General features: G+C 38.5%; 2 protein-coding genes across 2 annotated transcripts; one reads left to right on the top strand and one right to left on the bottom strand.

Annotated features, from left to right (window-relative positions):
* Nucleotides 1–3,299: 3,299 nt before the first annotated feature.
* Nucleotides 3,300–8,586, bottom strand: abhd11 (abhydrolase domain containing 11). Its single transcript, XM_072445840.1, has 6 exons — nucleotides 8,354–8,586; nucleotides 6,613–6,748; nucleotides 5,595–5,768; nucleotides 4,958–5,128; nucleotides 4,439–4,620; nucleotides 3,300–3,533 (listed from the first exon to the last, which is right to left on the bottom strand). The coding sequence occupies exons 1-6, from the start codon at nucleotides 8,446–8,448 to the stop codon at nucleotides 3,395–3,397; spliced, it is 897 nt and encodes a 298-aa protein (XP_072301941.1). The 5' UTR covers nucleotides 8,449–8,586; the 3' UTR covers nucleotides 3,300–3,394.
* A 388-nt stretch (nucleotides 8,587–8,974) lies between these two features.
* Nucleotides 8,975–16,243, top strand: LOC140360584 (uncharacterized). The gene is made up of 10 exons (XM_072445839.1): nucleotides 8,975–9,057; nucleotides 10,045–10,216; nucleotides 10,285–10,943; nucleotides 11,848–12,019; nucleotides 12,248–12,510; nucleotides 12,749–12,917; nucleotides 12,992–14,371; nucleotides 14,462–14,601; nucleotides 15,261–15,462; nucleotides 15,825–16,243. The coding sequence occupies exons 2-10, from the start codon at nucleotides 10,045–10,047 to the stop codon at nucleotides 15,962–15,964; spliced, it is 3,297 nt and encodes a 1,098-aa protein (XP_072301940.1). The 5' UTR covers nucleotides 8,975–9,057; the 3' UTR covers nucleotides 15,965–16,243.
* Nucleotides 16,244–19,575: the final 3,332 nt, after the last annotated feature.

The following is a 19,575-nucleotide window of genomic DNA, read 5'->3' as shown; positions in this document are numbered from 1 at the left end:
CTTCAGCACAGTGCGTGTTAAAAAGCACTTATAATAGTAACATTCTGAATAGAGACACGGTAAATAGACACTGTGTTTTTTAATCTGTACAGTTTTAGAGGGACACAGGTGTGGAATAAAAGGGATTTTCAGTAATCCTTCACGATGCGTTTGGGTGATGATGGTCTCGTCTCTCGTTTGAGGATTGTGTCGGACAAACACACTTAATTCTACCCAAAATCTGATTAACAAGGCCACTATTCTCTGACTCGGTCCCATTCATTAATAATAATTTAGTCATTTATAGATTAAAATGTCAGTTTTCTGTCATGTTAGTTTAAGATAAGATAAGATAATCCTTTATTGTCCACACATGGTGAAATTTCATTGTTGCAACGCAGGTAGATACAGCGGTAGATACAGAGGAAAAGAACAGATCACTTATAGGAAGTTATCTATTCTTTTGGAAATGTATTCAATATTTTCTATTTATTTTCTTTTGGAAATGTATTCAATAAATTAACAACAAAAACACAACATTTTTTATATATATTAAATATTTACATTGCTGGAAAATTGAATGAATCTAAGCTCAAGTCATTCCATAATTTAAGATAAAGAGATATAGAAGCTTTTCAGGTAACACTTTATAAACACTAAACTTATTCTTGCCTCATTAAAGCATAAACAAATACTTAATTCATAGTTAAAAAAAAGTTTAAGAATGATTCAGGCTTAGAAACTATTGAACTAATACTCCAACACCTAATTCCTAACCCTAACTAATGAAGTAGTTACTAAGCCTGAATCATGCTTTCATTGTCAAATATATATATTCTTTGTCACGTTAAAGTATCAAAATAAAACAAAATATATACATTGAGTAAATAACTGTTTGTTAAAAATGAACAATGAACTTTTTCATTTCACTGTCCCTGGATGAAAACTAAAATTAAGGAACAAATGGGTCAAACATCAGCGCCGTTAATTTAATATAATTTATTTAATACTGTCAGTGTATACACCTCCATATTATTGACTCTACTCGCCCACACTGGAACACATGAAGGTTAAATATTAGCACAGAGGCAACAATGAACAGAGTGAAACATACACAACAGCTTACACACCGACTGCACTGAGCCAAGACAATTTCAAGATAATGTAACACAACGTCTCTCATTTCAATCTTGCCCCGGTTGAACAAGACAGGCATTCAAACGTCACCGCGATGCAATTTACAATCCCACGTATATTGTGCGTTAAGATTCCACTCTCCACGTAACACCTTTCACATGTCGGTGTTAAAAAACTGATTGCGCTCTACGTTTGCTGGGACTTGACAAACCTGGCAACCCAGCTGCCGATATAAAGTCTGTATACTGGCGTGATAAAAGTTTATATATCAAGTTTCATATAAATTGAAGGTCTAGAAGACAAAAGAGGCACGTACACGTCAATAAACACTCCTCCCGAATCCACAATTACATTTTCACATCTACATTTAGACAAGAGTGAATAAGTTGCAGCATATATTTATACAAGAGCCATATAATAATCATAATCATAATTATAGACTTGGCCTTAAATGATGACTGACACAAAGACAACATAAGGACACATTTCTGAACATGGGGAAGCAGTCAGGTCAATAAATTAGAAAATTGTGGCTATATTATTTCAGTAGTTTAAATTTTAAAATGTAGTATATATTTTTTTTTAATTTAGTACATGGCCTAAAATTATTCAAGATTTACCGATTGATATTTTTGATCAACATTTACAAAGTAATAATGACTTTTTCGGATATTTGGTCACAGCGCCACGCGCCACACGCGCCTGCTTACCAGAGGAAGGGCATCTGGCATAAAACCGCACTACATATCTAATAAGGATATATTGATTTCACTGTACAATGTTTATATTGTGTTCATCTGACTGAACTTTAGCTGCGGCAACAAAACCATGCATTTAGACATCGGGAACTTGCATTTGGATAAATTGTAATTCTACAATATATTTTTATCTCCAACTTAGGTGTGGGAGACGTTGACCAAAATTAATATCTTGATTATATTTTTTGAGTGTCCTGATAAAGATATTTAGGCGACGTTACGTCAATCCAACAGAAATGTGTTAAAAGGTCTTTTAAACGCATTAGTTGAGGTTTAATTATCAGACAAATGTGTACAATTATTCACAAAAGGGCAGAAAGATCACTTTAAACCCTCATTTGAAAGATTACAACATAAAGTTTAAAATTTTTACACAAATCAGCAACATTTTAAGCTTTTTTTTTTTTTAGATATACTCAAAATGCATATATTCCAAAACAACATTCACAATATCATCTACATTTATATATACTGTTCTCCTCTAAAATGTTACATTCCAAATATTCAATTCTTTCCTTGAGGTTCATTTAAATTTTTACACACAATAATAAATGATAATAATAAACGGTGGCGTAATGAATGGAAAACTACTGCATGAGACCTCAACAATAATTCATTTATTTAAAATTCATATATTTAACCACATTTATGGTTAAAATGAGTTCATGAAATCTCTTACTTTGTGCACTAAATCAGTGTAACTTGAGAATTATTTCCCACAATATTCCACTTTATTGCCTTGTGCTTGTATAGATTACAATCAGATTAATTTGTTACCCGAGAATCGTTAACGCACGACAAAAACACTGCAGTCAACATGTCGACCGTTAGCTCTGACATAAAACGCATGTATTAAAACATTAAAGGAGCAGCAGATGAGTAAATGTAAACGTTAAAATAATATGGGACATCGGCATGAATACAGTAAACTTATAGAGAGCGCTTTACAAAATAAATCGCAGCGTTTTCCCCAAAAGTGTTTTCAAGAAATGCCGCAAAATTGAGCAATTTCAAATCCAGCTTTAACCACAAGACAGTACTTTGCAATCTTTGGATTAGTGCATTACCTTAAAAACAACTCTTTATAATAACTACACTGTAATTAGCCTTAAAAAACATGAACAAACACTTCATTCATAATCAACAAATACTTTATTAAGAATGATTCAGGATTAGCAATTTACTAAACTTTAAATCAAACCTGAATCATTCTTAATAAACTATCATTATGAATTAAGTCTCTGTTCATGCTTTAATACGTCTAATTAAGGTGTAGTTAATGTAAAGTGGTACTCATCGATATAATTCTACCGTTCTCGCCTTTCGAACCAATGTAAAAAAGTAAATGTTATAGCTCTAGCAACACTACGAACATCACTCGACGTTAAAACCAAGCTAAACAGAATGCTACAATGTTTGACACAGCTAAAAATGGTGAAGGTAAAAGTTTGGTCCAGCATAGATTTGCAGTAACAGAACTAGATTGATAGTTTGCGGTGGTTACGGTGGGTTACGGTGGGTTACTCAGACTGCAGAAAGGAGATGATGGAGCTGATGAAGTCCAGAGGTTTGTCGGCGTGGATCCAGTGGCTGGCGTCGGGGATGTATTGGATGTCCGCGTACGGAAACAAGCGCTGGATCTCTGGGTAGTCGTCGGAGCTGTCGGGAGAGGAGGGACAGTTAAACAACCAGACTTAAAAAACTACAAAACCGAGACGCGGCTTTTTGACGTTTCAGACGACAACGTTTGAGTTTGAGAAGAAGGCTCGAACATTAACTCTCAAATGCAGTCTCCATTTAACCATTTTAGTCGTACATTACAAGAAACGAGGGTTTAAAATGGCAGGCACGGCTTATTTGGTGTTGCTGTGGCACGCTTTTGTATCCAAACCACCCACTGCTTCAAACGATTAGGGTTAATTCATTATCAGTGCTAATATCGGTATCAGTGAGAGCTGTGCATAATATCAGTGTTGGTGATTTGCTTTCAATCGCTAATGGAGATAGAAGAGCAATGAAGCTAAACAGGTGGTTTAGCTGCAAAAACATATTTAGCTATAATTGTTATAAAGAAAGTTAATTTGGGTATTTGTGGGCCTTGCTTATTGGTGGGGGTTAATTCGATCCCCCGTTTGGGAGGACGTAATTACCTTTCTCGTCATTTTGGAGGCAAAAGGAGCCAGGAAAGATTTATTCGGATTATGTGTCTCATGAGTGGGATCCTCTATTTTGTCCCGTTTCCCAATTCTCACGACAGTTCAAACAGGACAAAAACGTTCCTGTAACTGCATTTAGCATTGAAGCCCTGCCGTTATCAGCCACAACAGCAAGACAAATATCAGATTTTGGTATCGGCTAAAATGCATAAAAAAAGTTAGCTTTGGAACTGTAAAACACACACTAATCTCCAGCAGCAAAACCATTAGCCTTTTCAGCCTCTCCAACTCTTCAGGGTGAAGGCTTCACTCTCACTTCTTGTTTTGGTCTGGTTTAAATGACACCGAAGCGATTGCAGACTGACGTGACTTTCCATAATAATATGATATGAATATGATATTTGACACCTGATATAGGCAGAACTGGCCCCTCCCAGGAACAAAGTGGGGGCCTCGTACGGCGTTTCGTAATGAGGGAAACTCAGGAGGGTTTCGAGCTGGGCCGAGATGACATCTAAATTCACTCTCCAGGCGTAGTGTCCGTTCAGCTCCATCAGGTTTGTGAGCAGGAACTGTCGCACTGAGCGCTCCTGGAGAAAGATATACAATTATTATTAAGTTACAGGTTCTTGGGACAAATGATTGAACACAAAATGTATTCGCAACTGCATGTGTTAGAAGAGGAAAGAAATGTCTCCAAAACTGCAGCTCTCGTCTCTGTAACTATCAAAAGAAACAGACAGAGGATGCTGGGAGAAAGAAAGAAGATGAAGATTTAAAAAGCAGTGCTGCAATGAAATAAATAAAATGAATAACTGTAAGGCCATATATCCTTTTCCCCCTGTAGACGTGGGCCAATACTTTGATCTTACGTTGATCTTAAGATTAGCTGGTCAATGCCTATACTTTTACGTCTGCATTTCTGACCTTGACACATTTACGGAGCTGGTCCTCTGCCATTCTTCGCGCTGTGGACCGTGGGATGTCTGAGGAGATCTGGACGTTTTGCATGGCCTGGATGTAGGTCCTGAAGTTTGTGCGAGTGTTGCTCTGCGAGGGAGTGATGTCCACCACCACCAGCCTCTCCACCACACTCGGCTGGAACACAGAAAGAAGTGACTAAAGACTCGCAGACCTACGTCATAATGCGTGGGAGATTTACAAAAATGTCTCTGTTTTATTGATGACGAGATTATGGAAACCAATCAGTGTGTTGAGGTTCAAGGATATTGCACCCAAATTATGGACCGTAATATTAAACATAAGTGCAGAAAAATTGCAAAAAAGTTCAGATTTCAAGGTTTCTTATGAAAAGCAAATAATCCTGCCTTTAAATTATAACGTTCACGGACAAAGACGAGGCAGACTTTTTAAATAAACCTCAACTTTAAAAGAACAAAATACTGCCTCTCACCCTAGTGCCACTGAAAATAGGAAAGTTTAGTTCTCAAGCCCAAACTTCCCTCCGAACAAAGTACTATTACCGTCACACGAGATTTCTAAAGTCTAAGTATTTTTGTAAAGCGAGACCAGAACCACAGACCCCCGGAGTGTTTCCTCTCACCAGAGTCAGCGCGGTTGTCATGGCGGTCTTGCCTCCCATGCTGTGCCCGATCAGGACGCAGCGGTCAATCTTGAGCTGGGACAGGAGCAGCTTCAGGTCCGCGCTCATCGCTTCGTACGTTAGCTCCGGGCTGTGGGGGCTGGTACCATGGTTACGGGCGTCAACCGTCAGCACCTAACTGACACAGGACGGCTGTTAGGACACTTGGAGCGGACAGGGGCCCAAACAGGGGAAAAAAAGACTCATTTTGGGATTATTCTGCCTTGATTTTCACACTTTATCTTTGCACACAAACACGCCAGAGTCCGAAAAAACTATAATGCACCGAACAAAGCCTAGATCAAACCATCAACCTTCAGACGGGCGCGTTTACCTATACTACGGGTTAAATACCACGAGTTAAATACCACCGATACAGCATCCATATCAGGGGTGCTCATTATGGAATAAAAGGCTATTACGGGTAAGCGCAGAGTCAGGGTGATGTATCAGTGTGCTTAAATTAAAGAGAATGCGCAGATTAAATGAAAGTAGAAGATTTATGTAGCGTGAAATAGACAGTTATAAATATATTCTACATGTAGTATACGCCAACACACGTGGAAACAACTGCACCCCTGAACCTAACACCTGCTCGTGCATAAAACCCACAGCAAAGTCAGTGTGGTATTAGGTTTTATTTTAGATTATGCATTTTTTGGCATTGTAATAACTATGATTAATTTGAAAAATGTACCATGTATGTACGATCATTTAGGATTAAAAGTGTTTGAGTTTAAGTGTTTGAGTTTAAGTGTTTAGCGTCTTTACCACATCACAATAGAACGACTGCCGAATGCCCCGTTTTGCCTCGAAACCTTAAGGTGTCAAGTAACGGGAAACATTCAAGCCTTCGGTGCATTTAACGATCGGGTAGAATATATTTGAAAATGAGACTCGGTTGGATGAAAATAGGCAACAGAATCACAAACGAGCTAAGACACGGGTCTGTGTAAAAGGCCTTCCTTCACTGCATTACCTTTCGACCCGTCCTCTGCACCAGGGACTTTGCGATGGAGTGGAAGTTTGACTTGCTGCCGAACAGTCCGTGCAGAAACACCAGAGGAGTGCCATCGTTTTTCCCGTCGAAGACATCGTAGGACAAGTTCACCCCGCTGAGAAACACGTGATCTTATGATTATTATGACATCTTTATTCGACACAGTGTGCAGTTTCAGTCAGTGCTGCGGGCAACAGTTTAAGAAGAAATCACAATAGATGAAGTGAAGACAAATTAAAATGACCTGACAAATGTAACTGTTTGAACAAAAAGAACATCTGTAGTCATTTCAGTGTTGTTTTTTTGATGTGTGTGACGTACTGTAAATTAATATTTGCTTCCACCTACTGGTTAAAACTTGTGACACAAATATGATTGATGATAATAAATATATCTAAATAATAGCCTATTTTTAGTCGCTCAGGGAACATTTAATATCCAATAAAACATGTGCAATTAGCAAATAGCAATGTGGTGGGACATGATAAATTTAGCCTTAGACGTAGATATACTGCTATAAAAACCCTTTGATTTTCAACAAACTTTAACCATGAAAACACAGTTGGAGGGTTTATAATAGCAATAGATCACTATTAAAAGCCAATTTATTTTTGTCAGACTGGTAAACCAGGTAAATAAACAAACTATCCTGTCTGACAAAAGGAAAATGCCGTTTGATAGCTCACCAAAGAGCAAAAGGTAATTTCATATTACAACCCTGAAAGACAAGACCCAATAAAATGTGATGTTTTTTTGTGAGGAATATTTATATTATCTTGTTTTTTTATGTTAACGTCATCACTATTTAATACCATTCATATGACCTAAGAACAGCAAAATCTTTCATTCAGTTTAATTCGTAGTGTCTAAATACAGTAACATCACTTAAGTGGGCAATAAAAACCAAGCAAACAAAAACAGGATAATATTGTGATTCTTATTTTGGAGATGTGCATAGTTTAATATTGACTGTATGCTCTGAAACGATTCAAAAATTAGCTCAAACGTGTATAAAGTGACATTTCTGCACTTTTCAGTTCATTTTATGGTTCAGTGCTGTCCTTGGACCTAAACCAAGACATTTGCAATCTCAATTCTGATGCATTATGAACGATAAAGTAAACTTAGTTTGACATAAATGACATTTAGATTTGGTTTGCAGAGCCTGGATTGAATTGAAATGACCTATTTTTGCTTCTAAAATAGCCACGATACTTTCTTTTTTTTGGTCACTTCTTGCGGTTATATTGTGACTGAATAATCACGTTATTGATTAACAGAAACATCTTAACATTCCTAGAGGGGGACATAATGTAAATAATAAGTGACAAGGGACAGAGGCCTAAACGGCTATGCAGGACAACCAAAAGAGGGACAGGTGGTCACTATGTACCAAACGTTCATAAAATTACATATTCTATGCACTGCTAGCAAAGGTTTTATACGTGGAAAATAAACAGAACAGATATCTGGCGCATTAAATTGAAAAGAGAGTAAAAGTGAGTACAAGTGGAGTAGTGTAGTACCGTGTAGCCTGAATGTCACGCCGCAGTGTCTACTTCTAAAAACACTAACTCGTCTAAATAGATAGTAAATAGTGGCTAGTACAAGCCAGTAAAGATGCTAAACTGAAGCGGTGCCATAGTAACAGTGCGGTAACCGTTGCACGATGGGGCACAGTCAGACAGAAGCTTAATAGCAGGGCAGCTACCACAGATACCTGGCCGAGCTGAAAGCGCGGACCCCGGAAGGAAAACCACACGACCACCCGCTGCACAGAAGGCCCCTCTGGACGAGACGACACAGGGCACTCATGGCAACATCAGATCCCAACAACAGCGCTCCAAAAACGGCATGTGTCTGTCAATCCTCCCCCTAAAAACACAGCGACGGGTCGGAGACAGCGGACAGAGCACCACCGCCACGAGCTGGAGCTGGAGGTCGAACAGCTGATGTGCGTCATGACGTCAGACGCACGGCAGCTTCTCTTCTTTTTTGCTTTTTTGTTTTTGGCGCCACCTATCAAGAGTCTACGCACATCGCACTTGTGTGTCTAATTTTAAATACGACATATTATTAGTATGCAATTATAACATAGGTAGATCATTAATTTTACATTGTGGTAGTTCCGGTTGCCGTAAAAGTGCGGATCTTCACTTGTCGTTCCATAATGTCCGAGTCTAGAGGCAGAAACAGCACATGTTTCCCCCGGTGATTATCTATCTGTATTTTTTTTTCTCCACTGTGTGTTAATCTATTATTTTGATAATAAGTCAAAATTAATCATTTTAAACCAGTCTTTTAATTAATGTTTTAGGTGTTTAGTCGCCTGACCAGTGGAGGGCAGTAGTGCGCTAGCCATGTCTAGCTAGCCTGCCGGAAAAACAATAAGAACAAGAATAAGCACATCCGCAATACGACAGCGTAAGTGATAGAAATACCATTTAAGTAAGATCTCTTTTTGATTTGGTTTCAATAAAAATCAACATATCTAATAGATCAACTAACTAACACATCTTCTATTTCAAGTTGTAATCTCTGAAAAATAAGCTTCATTTTTTGTAAATATTGAGGTGATGATAGTGTGCTAACAGCTAGCTACTAATTTTTAGCTTTTTAAATCAACTTTTAAACCTATTTGATTCCATCCCAGAACCTTTATTTTTTATAAGATGGTAATTTAGTTCTGTACCTTACATTACCACTTCAACAAAGAATGTTAATCTCAGTTGAGAGTTGCTAAAGCGTTGTAAATTTAGTGTGGTTTGTATGTTGCTCTTCACAGTACGAGTAAAGTCGCCATTATTTTACTATAATCAAATGCATTGAGATAATAATTTAGATCATATTTTTTGGAGTATCCTGATAATGATATTCAGACAATATTATGTAGAGGTCGACAATGTATATGGAAATGAAGATAATATCATGAAACCATGATTTGCATATCTTGTTGTTTTGAAGATATGCAAAATGTGCAAAAAGAGATAATTAAAAGTTTTAAAGTTATGCTGTATGCATAAGCTCTTTTTGTAGCTTTTATTTAATTTTTTAACTATTAACTATGTACTTAATATTCAGATTCTGCATATAAAAATCCATAATATTATTTCATTTTGGATATATCTCTAAAGATAACTAAAATGCTCTACATTACGCGTTAATACAAATATTATTATTCCATGTATGTATGTATGTATGTATATATTTATACCCTGCGACAAGCTGACCCCTATCCAGGGTGTACCCCGCTTAAGGCCAAAAGTCACTGGGATAGGCTCCAGTCACCCGCGACCCCTAACGGGAACAAGCGATAGAAAATGTGTGCTGTGTTTGTGAGCCAAGTTTTATTGTTTAGTCTTGGAGGAGTTTGTCTAAAAATGTATTTGATTCTCTTTTTTTTCTCTCAAGATGGATATCACAATTCAAAGAGGAAACGATCTTCCAGAATACACTCGCTGTACCGATTGCTGCCATTATTTCCACTGTCCCTTCTGCACCCCTAAATGGTTCTTGCCCACCTCACAGTCAAAAGTTAAGGCTCATCTAAAGAGACACTTCAATAGAGCAGTGAAACATGGAGGTAATATCTGCAATGAAACTAAACATGTTATCAAACAACAGTCTTTTAGATCCATTCCTCTCTTTCAGGTTACACGATACACCGGTGTTGTCGCCTCTGCCGAAAAGTGGCACACTATCACTGTCCTTACTGTAAATCCACAGTCCTTAGATCATTTGACTTCAAGAGGCATTTGGATTGGTGCAAGACAAAAAACCCTGCTGTACAATCCCTCTTAGGGATTGAACCAAAGGAAGAGACCTTTGAGTTGACGAGCGCCACACCAGTCTCAGAAAAAGACTCAGAAAAAAAGGCGAAACTACTTTCACGTCAGAAACAAAAGAAAAACAAACCAAAAGCCTCTTATATAAAAAATGAAAAAACTGTAGTTGTTGTTCACCAGCTTAAAAAACAGCTGAGCCCCAAAACTGATGCAAACGGAGAAGAGAACGGAGAAGAGAACGGAGAAGGGAACGGAGAAGGGAACGGAGAAGGGAACGGAGAAGTGAACGGAGAAGGGAACGGAGAAGGGAACGGAGAAGGGAACGGAGAAGGGAACGGAGAAGGGGCCGGAGAAGGGGCCGGAGAAGAGGCCGGAGAAGAGGCCGGAGAAGAGGCCGGAGAAGAGGCCGGAGAAGAGGCCGGAGAAGAGGCCGGAGAAGAGGCCGGAGAAGAGGCCGGAGAAGAGGCCGGAGAAGCGGCCGGAGAAGCGGCCGGAGAAGCGGCCGGAGAAGCAACTGATCAAAATGTAAGATGATCAAAGTCCATTATTGCCAAGTAGTTTTTGATCCGACCCAATAGCTCACATTACAGTAACACATTTATTTACATTATTATTTTGATGTTGGATAAATCTTAACTAAGAAGGAAAACGGAGGCACTGAAGTAGAGGCAGGTTTTACTTGCAAGGAGACCGGTCATGCATGAATGTACAGAGATGTCTGAACATTTTTACACAGAGACCTGTATTTATAGTTTTCCCTCCCCTTCTTAAGCCGCACAGTTGATCAAACTAGCGCGAAAATGTGGCCTTTTGACATAGGTGTATGGTGAACCCGGTATCCTATATTGGAGTACCAATATAACCTATTTTCAACGTATAACGAAACAAGAGTCATTTTAACAACAACAAGTTTTTAAAGTACATCTGGGGTTGGCTATATATATATCAATATGTTTGAAGTAGTCAGACAATATTGTGTCTGCCCAACAAAAAATGTTTAAAACCTGTCTTTAATTGTATTAGGTGTGGTTTAATTATCAGACAAACCCCTGTAATATGAATCCCAGAAGTGCATAGCTTTTAAAACATTTTTTATCAGCTCTTTAGTATTTTTTTTATACTATAAACAATACACTCAATATTCAAATATTGCCTATCTTTAAAACAACGTTCACAATATTATCTACATTTGTATGTATTTTCCACCTCTAAGTATATCCACATTGGTTATCCAGAGTGCTAACTTTGCGTTTAACCATTTTATATTGTACAAAAATGCCATTACTGTTTAAATAAATAATTCACTCTAAGAATTGCAATGGTAAATTATGTAAAGTTTATATTCTAAAACTATTCTACTAATACTATTCTATTTGGACTTAAGCTTGACTCTGTTTCCTTGTCTGAGAATTGTGTTGTCTCTCTCAAGATGGATATAACCATTCAAAGAGGCAATACACTTCCAGCACTCCAACGATGCACTGACTGCTGCAGGGATTTTCACTGCCCTTTTTGTGCCCCAAAATGGTTCCGGCCCAGCATGAAAAGCAAGACAGAAGCACATCTAAAGAGACACTTCAATCGTGCGGTGAATTATGCAGGTAATCTGTATTTATAAATCAGCTTATTGGTAATATTACAACTGTTAAATATTACATCATATCTCAACAGAAAAGATCCAAAATGTCATTCTTCTGCCAATCTTGCCCTATCATTGTCTCAGTATTCCCTTAACTATAAACACTTACTTAACTTTACATTTTAACATTTACACTTAACTGTCTTTGTGAGCGATGAAATATAATCTACATTCCTATGTTGTCTTTCAGGTTACACTATACACCGATGTTGTCGCGGTTGCCGAAACAGGCCACACTCTCACTGTCCTTTCTGCAAATCCACGCTCCTGAGAATTATAGACTTTATGAGGCATTTAAATGTGTGCAAAAGTAAAGACGCACCAGACACTGCTGTTCAAGCCCTTTCAGCGGCTGAAGATGCCTCTGAGTTAGTCAATGCCACACTTGACCCCTGCAAAGGTGGTCGCCAGCTCTGCACTGCTGTTGAAGAAGATGGAGAACTGAATCAAAAGGTACATGATATAAATTTCTACATGTTTTTATTCTTTTGCCACATCGCCACAAAGCTCAATGTTACATTGACATAAAAACAACATTCTTTGTTTATTTTCTACTTCTCCAATTATTATAGGGTTGTTGGAGAAGTGGAAGTTTGCTTATCTTACACCATTTTAGTATGCAAATGTTAAATAAAAGGGGAAGGAAGGACAGAAGACTAATCTGAAAACTAATTTCCTCTTCTTTCTCTAGGTGCACATAACTATACAAACAGGCGATTCTCTTCCAGAGCTTAAGCAGTGCTCTGAATGCGGCTTTGTTCACTGTCCTTTCTGTTCTCCAAAAATGTTCCTACCCTCCAAAAGGTCAAGGATTGAAATGCATCTAAAGATCCACTTGAATTATTCAGTAAAATATGCAGGTATTATAATGTTTGACAAATCCAGACATTGGTGATGTAAAGAACTGTCATAGTGAGATGATGTTTTCTTTCAGATTACACCATTCACCGATGTCGTCGCACGTGTCGCACTGTGCCGCACTATCACTGTCCTCACTGTAGCTCCTCCGTCCTGAGATCGATGGACTTTATGAGGCATCTGGAAGTGTGCAAGAGTAAAGACACATCCGCCCCAAATGTACAATCCCTCCCAGGTGCCGAAGACTCCCCTAAGCCGGCTAACGCCACACCAGTCTACAAAAACATAGACTTCACGTCAAAAATGCCAAACCAGCACAGACGTCAAAAATGCCCCAAATGTAGTGTCGTAATTACGAAGAAAAATCTGAAAAAGCACATTGACCGCTGGCACTCACTACAAGAGTCGGACATTTCCGCCTCCTCTCATTTAAAAAGCGAGTGCGTAGATCCCCAGAATGGAATCTACGCTGTCCACAATATTATCCGTGGGGTTTCCAGGCCGCTTCACGTCCAAATCAAAATGCAGGGCGAAGTAGAGTGCGTTTCATGTGATTCAAGCTTGTGTCAAAGTAAACTTGAGCTGGCGCGCACTGAGCTCAAGTCATACAAATGCAAACATCTCCAGTCCATTTCACACTGCAGGTCCTTCCTGTCCTCACCGGCGCTCCCACAAAATATACTTGCAGAGATGGCAAAGAAAAAGTTGTTTTCAAAGAGTAAAATAAAGCTTTGTTCTGACCGTCAACTTCTAGCCATGCAAAACATTGTGCCACTTTCCGTTAAGTTGTTGTTGGGAGACCCACCATCCAAGAAGTGCATATCAGTTTATGAGCCAAACATCTCCATTTACAGCCGCCTGCGTAGACTGATCGTGTCATACAACGAACGAAAGAACATATGGTACTGTCCTTGTTCCAGGACTAAGAGGTCCTGCATTCACAAGTACATAGGGAAATGGCACTTATACCAAACGGATCCCGGTCTGTTCAGTAATCGTAAGGTGCAGTCTCCCAGTAAACCGCGCAATAAAAAAGCTCTAAGACCTAAAGTGGAATTGGTTCAAGGACCCAAAGTGCTGTCGGCTGTACAAACAACGGCGGAGGTACACGTCGAGAGCGATGTCGAGGACGCCGCTCTGGAAACCATTGAAACAATGGAGGCCATAGAGTCCATAGAGTCAATGGTTGCTGCAATGGAGACTGATGTGAGCGCAATCACTTACCCGCCGAAGGATATTCAAATAATCAGGAGCATGGTGCAGTACCTCCTGATAAACAAACGCTTACCTGCACTTCTTCCCGACCACCTCTCTCTGCCTGTGGAGAAGGAGTATCCTCGACATCTGATTCCCATTGAAATAAACTGCCTTTACTGCGCAGACGGCATTGTCCTGAGCCAGCCTGTCCTCATCACGCACAAGGCCAAGATCCTCACATACTCAAGGATTCTTCAAGGTGGACCTTTCGCTTAACATTTTGTTGTATTGCCGCACCCGTGTGTGTTTTGTATGACTGAACGTTTCTGTCAAATGCTTGTGTTTGCAGACGTTTCTACCTATTATAAATTCTGCCCTCGCTGTGGAGTCCCGTACCGGTATCAGGAATGGGGAGACGGTCTGCATAACTTCAATGACCATTTACTTCTGGATCTACCCCTTTGCCTCATGATCAGGAACACGCTGCAGGTGATTGTACGCACTTTTGCCCTGACGTGTAACCCGCGCTCACGTGACATCACAACATTCCATCAGCCAATAATATTTAATACAGATGATGGGCAGATATAATGAGTGTTGTTAAAATGCTGTTTTTTGTTACACAGAGAAATCATCAGGTTCAACATTTGTGAATTTACTTTTTAGATAATTCATGGCAAAGTCAAATGCAATCAACAGGGGAAAGTGGCCCTCCATTAACTGAGGGTGTTAATCTAACTAGAGCCATTGTTTATCTTAAACTCTGAGTCAAGTTTAGACTTTAATCTGAGCTTTGTTCGAACACAATATGACCACGAATTGCTGATGAATCTACTATTAAACAGGAACTGTTTCGAATGACATTACAGTCAAAAGCGAGTTAGCATTAGCCAACTGTTTTTCACGTTTTCACATTCATTTTTGTTGAGACTCATGCAAGAGGTTCAAACAGGACCATGAAAGCTTGTGTTGATCACAGGCTCCTGAAAGCGTGTTATTTAAATGCATTTTGTATTTCTTTCTTGTTCTTTCTTGATTTTTAAGCAGTGTATAACCTTTTTTTTTCCGTTTGTGTTTGCTAACGTGTGCATTGTGTCACCATGGTAACGGTGGAACTATAGTTGAGTGATTGAAACGTTTATTTACAGGCCAACACCACGTTCGGTCAAATAGTGGAGTCTCTGAAGACAAACAAAGGCGCCTCATTCCCCTCGGCTGACCTTCTGCTCCGTGCGTATCTCCATTTTGAAGCCCTCATGGACAGCCAGCATCAGTACTCCTGCGTAACTTATGGCAACCGTCCGCCTGTAGTCGTCATGGAGCTCAACAACAAGGCATTTTATTTGTCAGGTAATCATCCAGGCGATACAGTATAATCAAGAGACATTTATCATAATATGCACACATTTAGCCTCCAGTCACCCGCGACCCCGAAAGGGAACAAGCGGTAGAAAATGGATGGATGGATGCACACATTTACTTTTATGAGATTTTAACCTTGTCGTAATGCTTCTCCTTCACACTTAGTTCACAGAGTTCTGATTTGAGTGATTCATGCATGTTTAAGTAATCATGTATTGTCCTACGTAAAGGACCATGGGACATTTTCAAACCAAGAATATGTGGACTCGTTTGGGGCAAATTGAAGAGAGTTAATATTGATTAGGGAAAATTATCTACAGGTTCTTATTGCACACCTCTTGTTTCTTCAGGGAGAGACCTCGCAGAGCCGACTACAGATATAAACGGACCTGGAGACATGGATCACTTATGGAAGGCACTGAAAGAGGAAAGGATTGCCCGTGGACTGGTTTCTGGTAGCAAGAATCCTGTTTTGTTCAAAATAATGTGATCGATCATGCCAAAACAACTTCACTGCTTGTGTAATTTGATCAGTCGCATATTGTACACACGTTTCCATATGTAATGTGTAATGAATGAGTTTAAGACAAAATGTTGTCAGAAGTATATTTTATATGAGTGAGGACTTCTGCTCTGCCCCAATATCTTATTAAGAAGAATCGCTTTTAATATTTTACTGTAAATATAATGTTATTGTTTTACATTTGAGACATGAGAAAACGTACTGAAATATTGGACGTCATGTATGAAAAATACACTCTGAAAAATAGCTCTATCTTGTTGTGTTTTTTGTTCCATATCTTGCACAGTACAACATAAATTATAGTTCCTGGTTAAAGACCTTTTAGATTTTTTTAAAGGTTTTTTTTTTAAACAGCAGGAGGCGCTGCATCAAAAAATGACGGTTTTCATGACTACACAATAGGATAGGGCTTTTTTTTTTTGCGCAATGTGTGAGTGAATAACGAGGGAATGTCTTAAGTCATTAAACATGTCACCTTTAAATGCATTATTATGAATTGGTAGAGCAGAAAAACGGGAGGGATTCTAGACTCCAACTACTATGTGTGCATTGTACCTGCTAAATACATGTATTAATAAAAAATATATAAATCAGTCCAGGCTTCAAAACTGATAAGGTTTTGCACTGAACGAGTTGAGTAGATTTCCCACATAGTCCTTTAGGGGGCGCCAAAATATCCCAAAAGCCTAAATGTATTTTTATTGAACATAAGACAGCAGGTGCAACTTTTACGGTTACATTTAAGATGGAAGTAATTTAGGTCTATAGTTTATTGTGCAAACTAACAATTTAATTATTTGTTGTTGAACTGATCAAAGCCAACTAAAGGAAAAGGATTACATCTGTGTCCAACTTGGTGATTTGTGAAATTGTGATATCTTGTTTTAAACAGTTCTTATTTATAAAAATAAAAATGTCATCAGATTCTTGAGAACTAAACGTCTTCTAACTGTTTATGCCAAAATGTTTTCATTTTAACAATCTAAAGTGTTAAAATGCAGTGCAAGTCTGGTAAAAGAAAAGAAAAATAAAGAAATACTCACACACAATGAAAAAAATAATTTAAAAAAATCTTATAATTTAACATCAAATATCTTTCTCTAGGGTTTTTTTAATTACTTGAATCCATTTTCTACCGCTTGTTCCCTTTCGGGGTCGCGGGTGACTGGAGCCTATCCCAGTGACTTCAGGCCTTAGGCGGGGTACACCCTGGACAGTGGCCAACTTGTCGCAGGGCCAACACAGAGACACAGACATTACAGACAGTTCACTCTCACATTCATTCACTAGGGCCAATTTAGAGTCACCAATTTTGCCTAACACATGCATGTCTTTGGACGGTGGGAGGAAGCTGGAGAACCCGGGGAGGACATGCAGACTCCACCCAGAGAGATCATGTGATGTTGGTCTGGTCCGGGAATCGAACCCATGATCTCCTTCTTGGGAGGCAAGAAAGAGCGCTAACCGCCTTTGCCACCGTACTTGAAACATAATACAGTAAACTCTCTGGGAGAGCACCAAACAGGAACTGCCCCGACTGCAGTTATAACCAAGCGCACTACAAACATGAATTGGTTTGGCATTCATCGCTCTGGGAGACAGTCTGGTTGCTACGGGAGACGGTTCAGTGGGGACCAAGCACGCTGTGTTGTGTCGTCATGGTGATGGCCCAGAGAAGCAGGAGGAGGACTCTACAATCATACAACTATATACTATATTATTATTTTTTATAGTATTGCATTATCCCACCTTAAAACAAGAATTGTAACTAATTATTATTCAATGTTTAAACACAGTGGCCATTATTCATGTTCAAAAAGTTGTATTCCCATTGTCAGTGAAGTAATTAACAAATGTTCTTTGGCAATATGGTGCAAAAAAGGACAAAGAATAAATATTAGAATATAAATTATGATTTATATTCATACATAAATGATCGTGTTAAAATAGAAGTAGACTTTAACTGAATATAAATACAACATTTGCGACATACAATAGGCAAGGTGGGAATGAACTGCGTTTTTAATATTCCAAACTATTGCAGCCTGATGAAGATGGAGCAGCCAATGTCCATGTGTTGAACCATGAATAACCTCGTCTGCCTCACAGAAAGAAAGTTCTGAAAGAAGTTGAATTTAAGGCCACAATATCTCAAAAGTTCAAATATGCAAGTTGTATATCAAACACTTCTGTAAACAGAGTGGCCTGGAGTGGCCTTTTCACTGATTATGTCATTATGGAAAGAACTGTTTTATTAAGCTAACAGTACTGCCCAATTATTTTCTTAATGCTTTTTTTTTTTTTACATGTCTTTTTTAGTTTTTTTGCGTTACACAAGACGTTTGAAATATCTATATTTATTTTTACCATATTGAATAGCCTTCTCATTAAGCCATAAAAACAAGGCTCCAAGCTCTCTGATACTATGACTAAGACGATCAGGAGACGCGAGTGTATCAGGGGCTAACAATCCAGGCCAGACAAGAACATAGGAACATTAGTGGGGGAAAAAGACAGAGTTTTGTGTGTCGTTTTGAGTTTATGTCCCGTTTTGTTCCACTGTCTGGTCAGTTAAAGTAGAAGTGAAGTTTATGTCCTTAGTTTTCTGTGCTCAGCGTCAGTTCCTTCTGTCATTTGTTTTTCGTGATGGATTTTTCCTGCTGCCAAAAGGACTTTCCGATGATGTCCATTTATTTTTATGTCCATGATCCATAATTTCAAGTGGGATGTGTTCCCACTGCTCCTAACATTGAAGGATGAGTCAAATGCAGATACAAATTACTCTATGGGGGAAATAAACGTGATACAATATTATGGGTTTGAGTGGGCACAATTTGCACATTTCATTATGTAGTTGTATAAATTGCGAAATATTATTAAACTGGTGTCTAGTGCAAATGATGATTGAAATACCTTTGTTTCTGAGTGACTAAATTAAAATAAAAAGGGGATTTTTTTTGTAACCGATAATAATAAATTACAGATTTATGAAAAAGAAATTGTCTTCTGATTAGCATGTTATTAATAATTAATTATCATAAAATTATGCCAAAAAGCACTCATTATTCCTTTAATTTAAAGTTAAGGTATATTTTGATTATTTGTTTTTACTGTGTCTAAATGTATTCAATACTAAATCCTTACTAATTTCTGTTTACGTGATTACGTTTAGCCAATTATGTATAATACCACCTTGTGAATGCCTGATCTAATATCTAAGCAGGGTTTGTCCTGTATAGTGTTGGATGGAAGACCCCTAGGAAAACGCAGTGTAAACCTAAAATATAAATCATTTATTGTTTTCGACGTATTGTAGCTTGTCTGTTATCATCTCCAGCTCCTTTCTGACACTTGCTGCTACAGTGTTGTAGATACTCTATCAGGTTTACACAACTTTACGGCCCCTCAGTCATTAGGGGTTAAAAAATCTCAGATAACCTGATCATGTAGCTGCCTCTTGCACCTCAAAATGAACTGTTGGACTTGTTTGTTACATCTGCCTGTCAACTTCACGTGTTTTCTTCCCTCACAGAGATAACTCTGTGACTGACATTTGTGTCTACAGAAACAATGGGCTG

Source organism: Eucyclogobius newberryi, unplaced genomic scaffold (assembly GCF_026437365.1).
Source record: "Eucyclogobius newberryi isolate DKJ021-1_F unplaced genomic scaffold, fEucNew1.0.hap1 SCAF_15, whole genome shotgun sequence".
In the NCBI taxonomy this organism is placed as follows: domain Eukaryota; kingdom Metazoa; phylum Chordata; class Actinopteri; order Gobiiformes; family Gobiidae; genus Eucyclogobius; species Eucyclogobius newberryi.
Note: the sequence above shows the minus strand (reverse complement) of the source record. Positions and strands in the feature narration are given on the sequence as shown.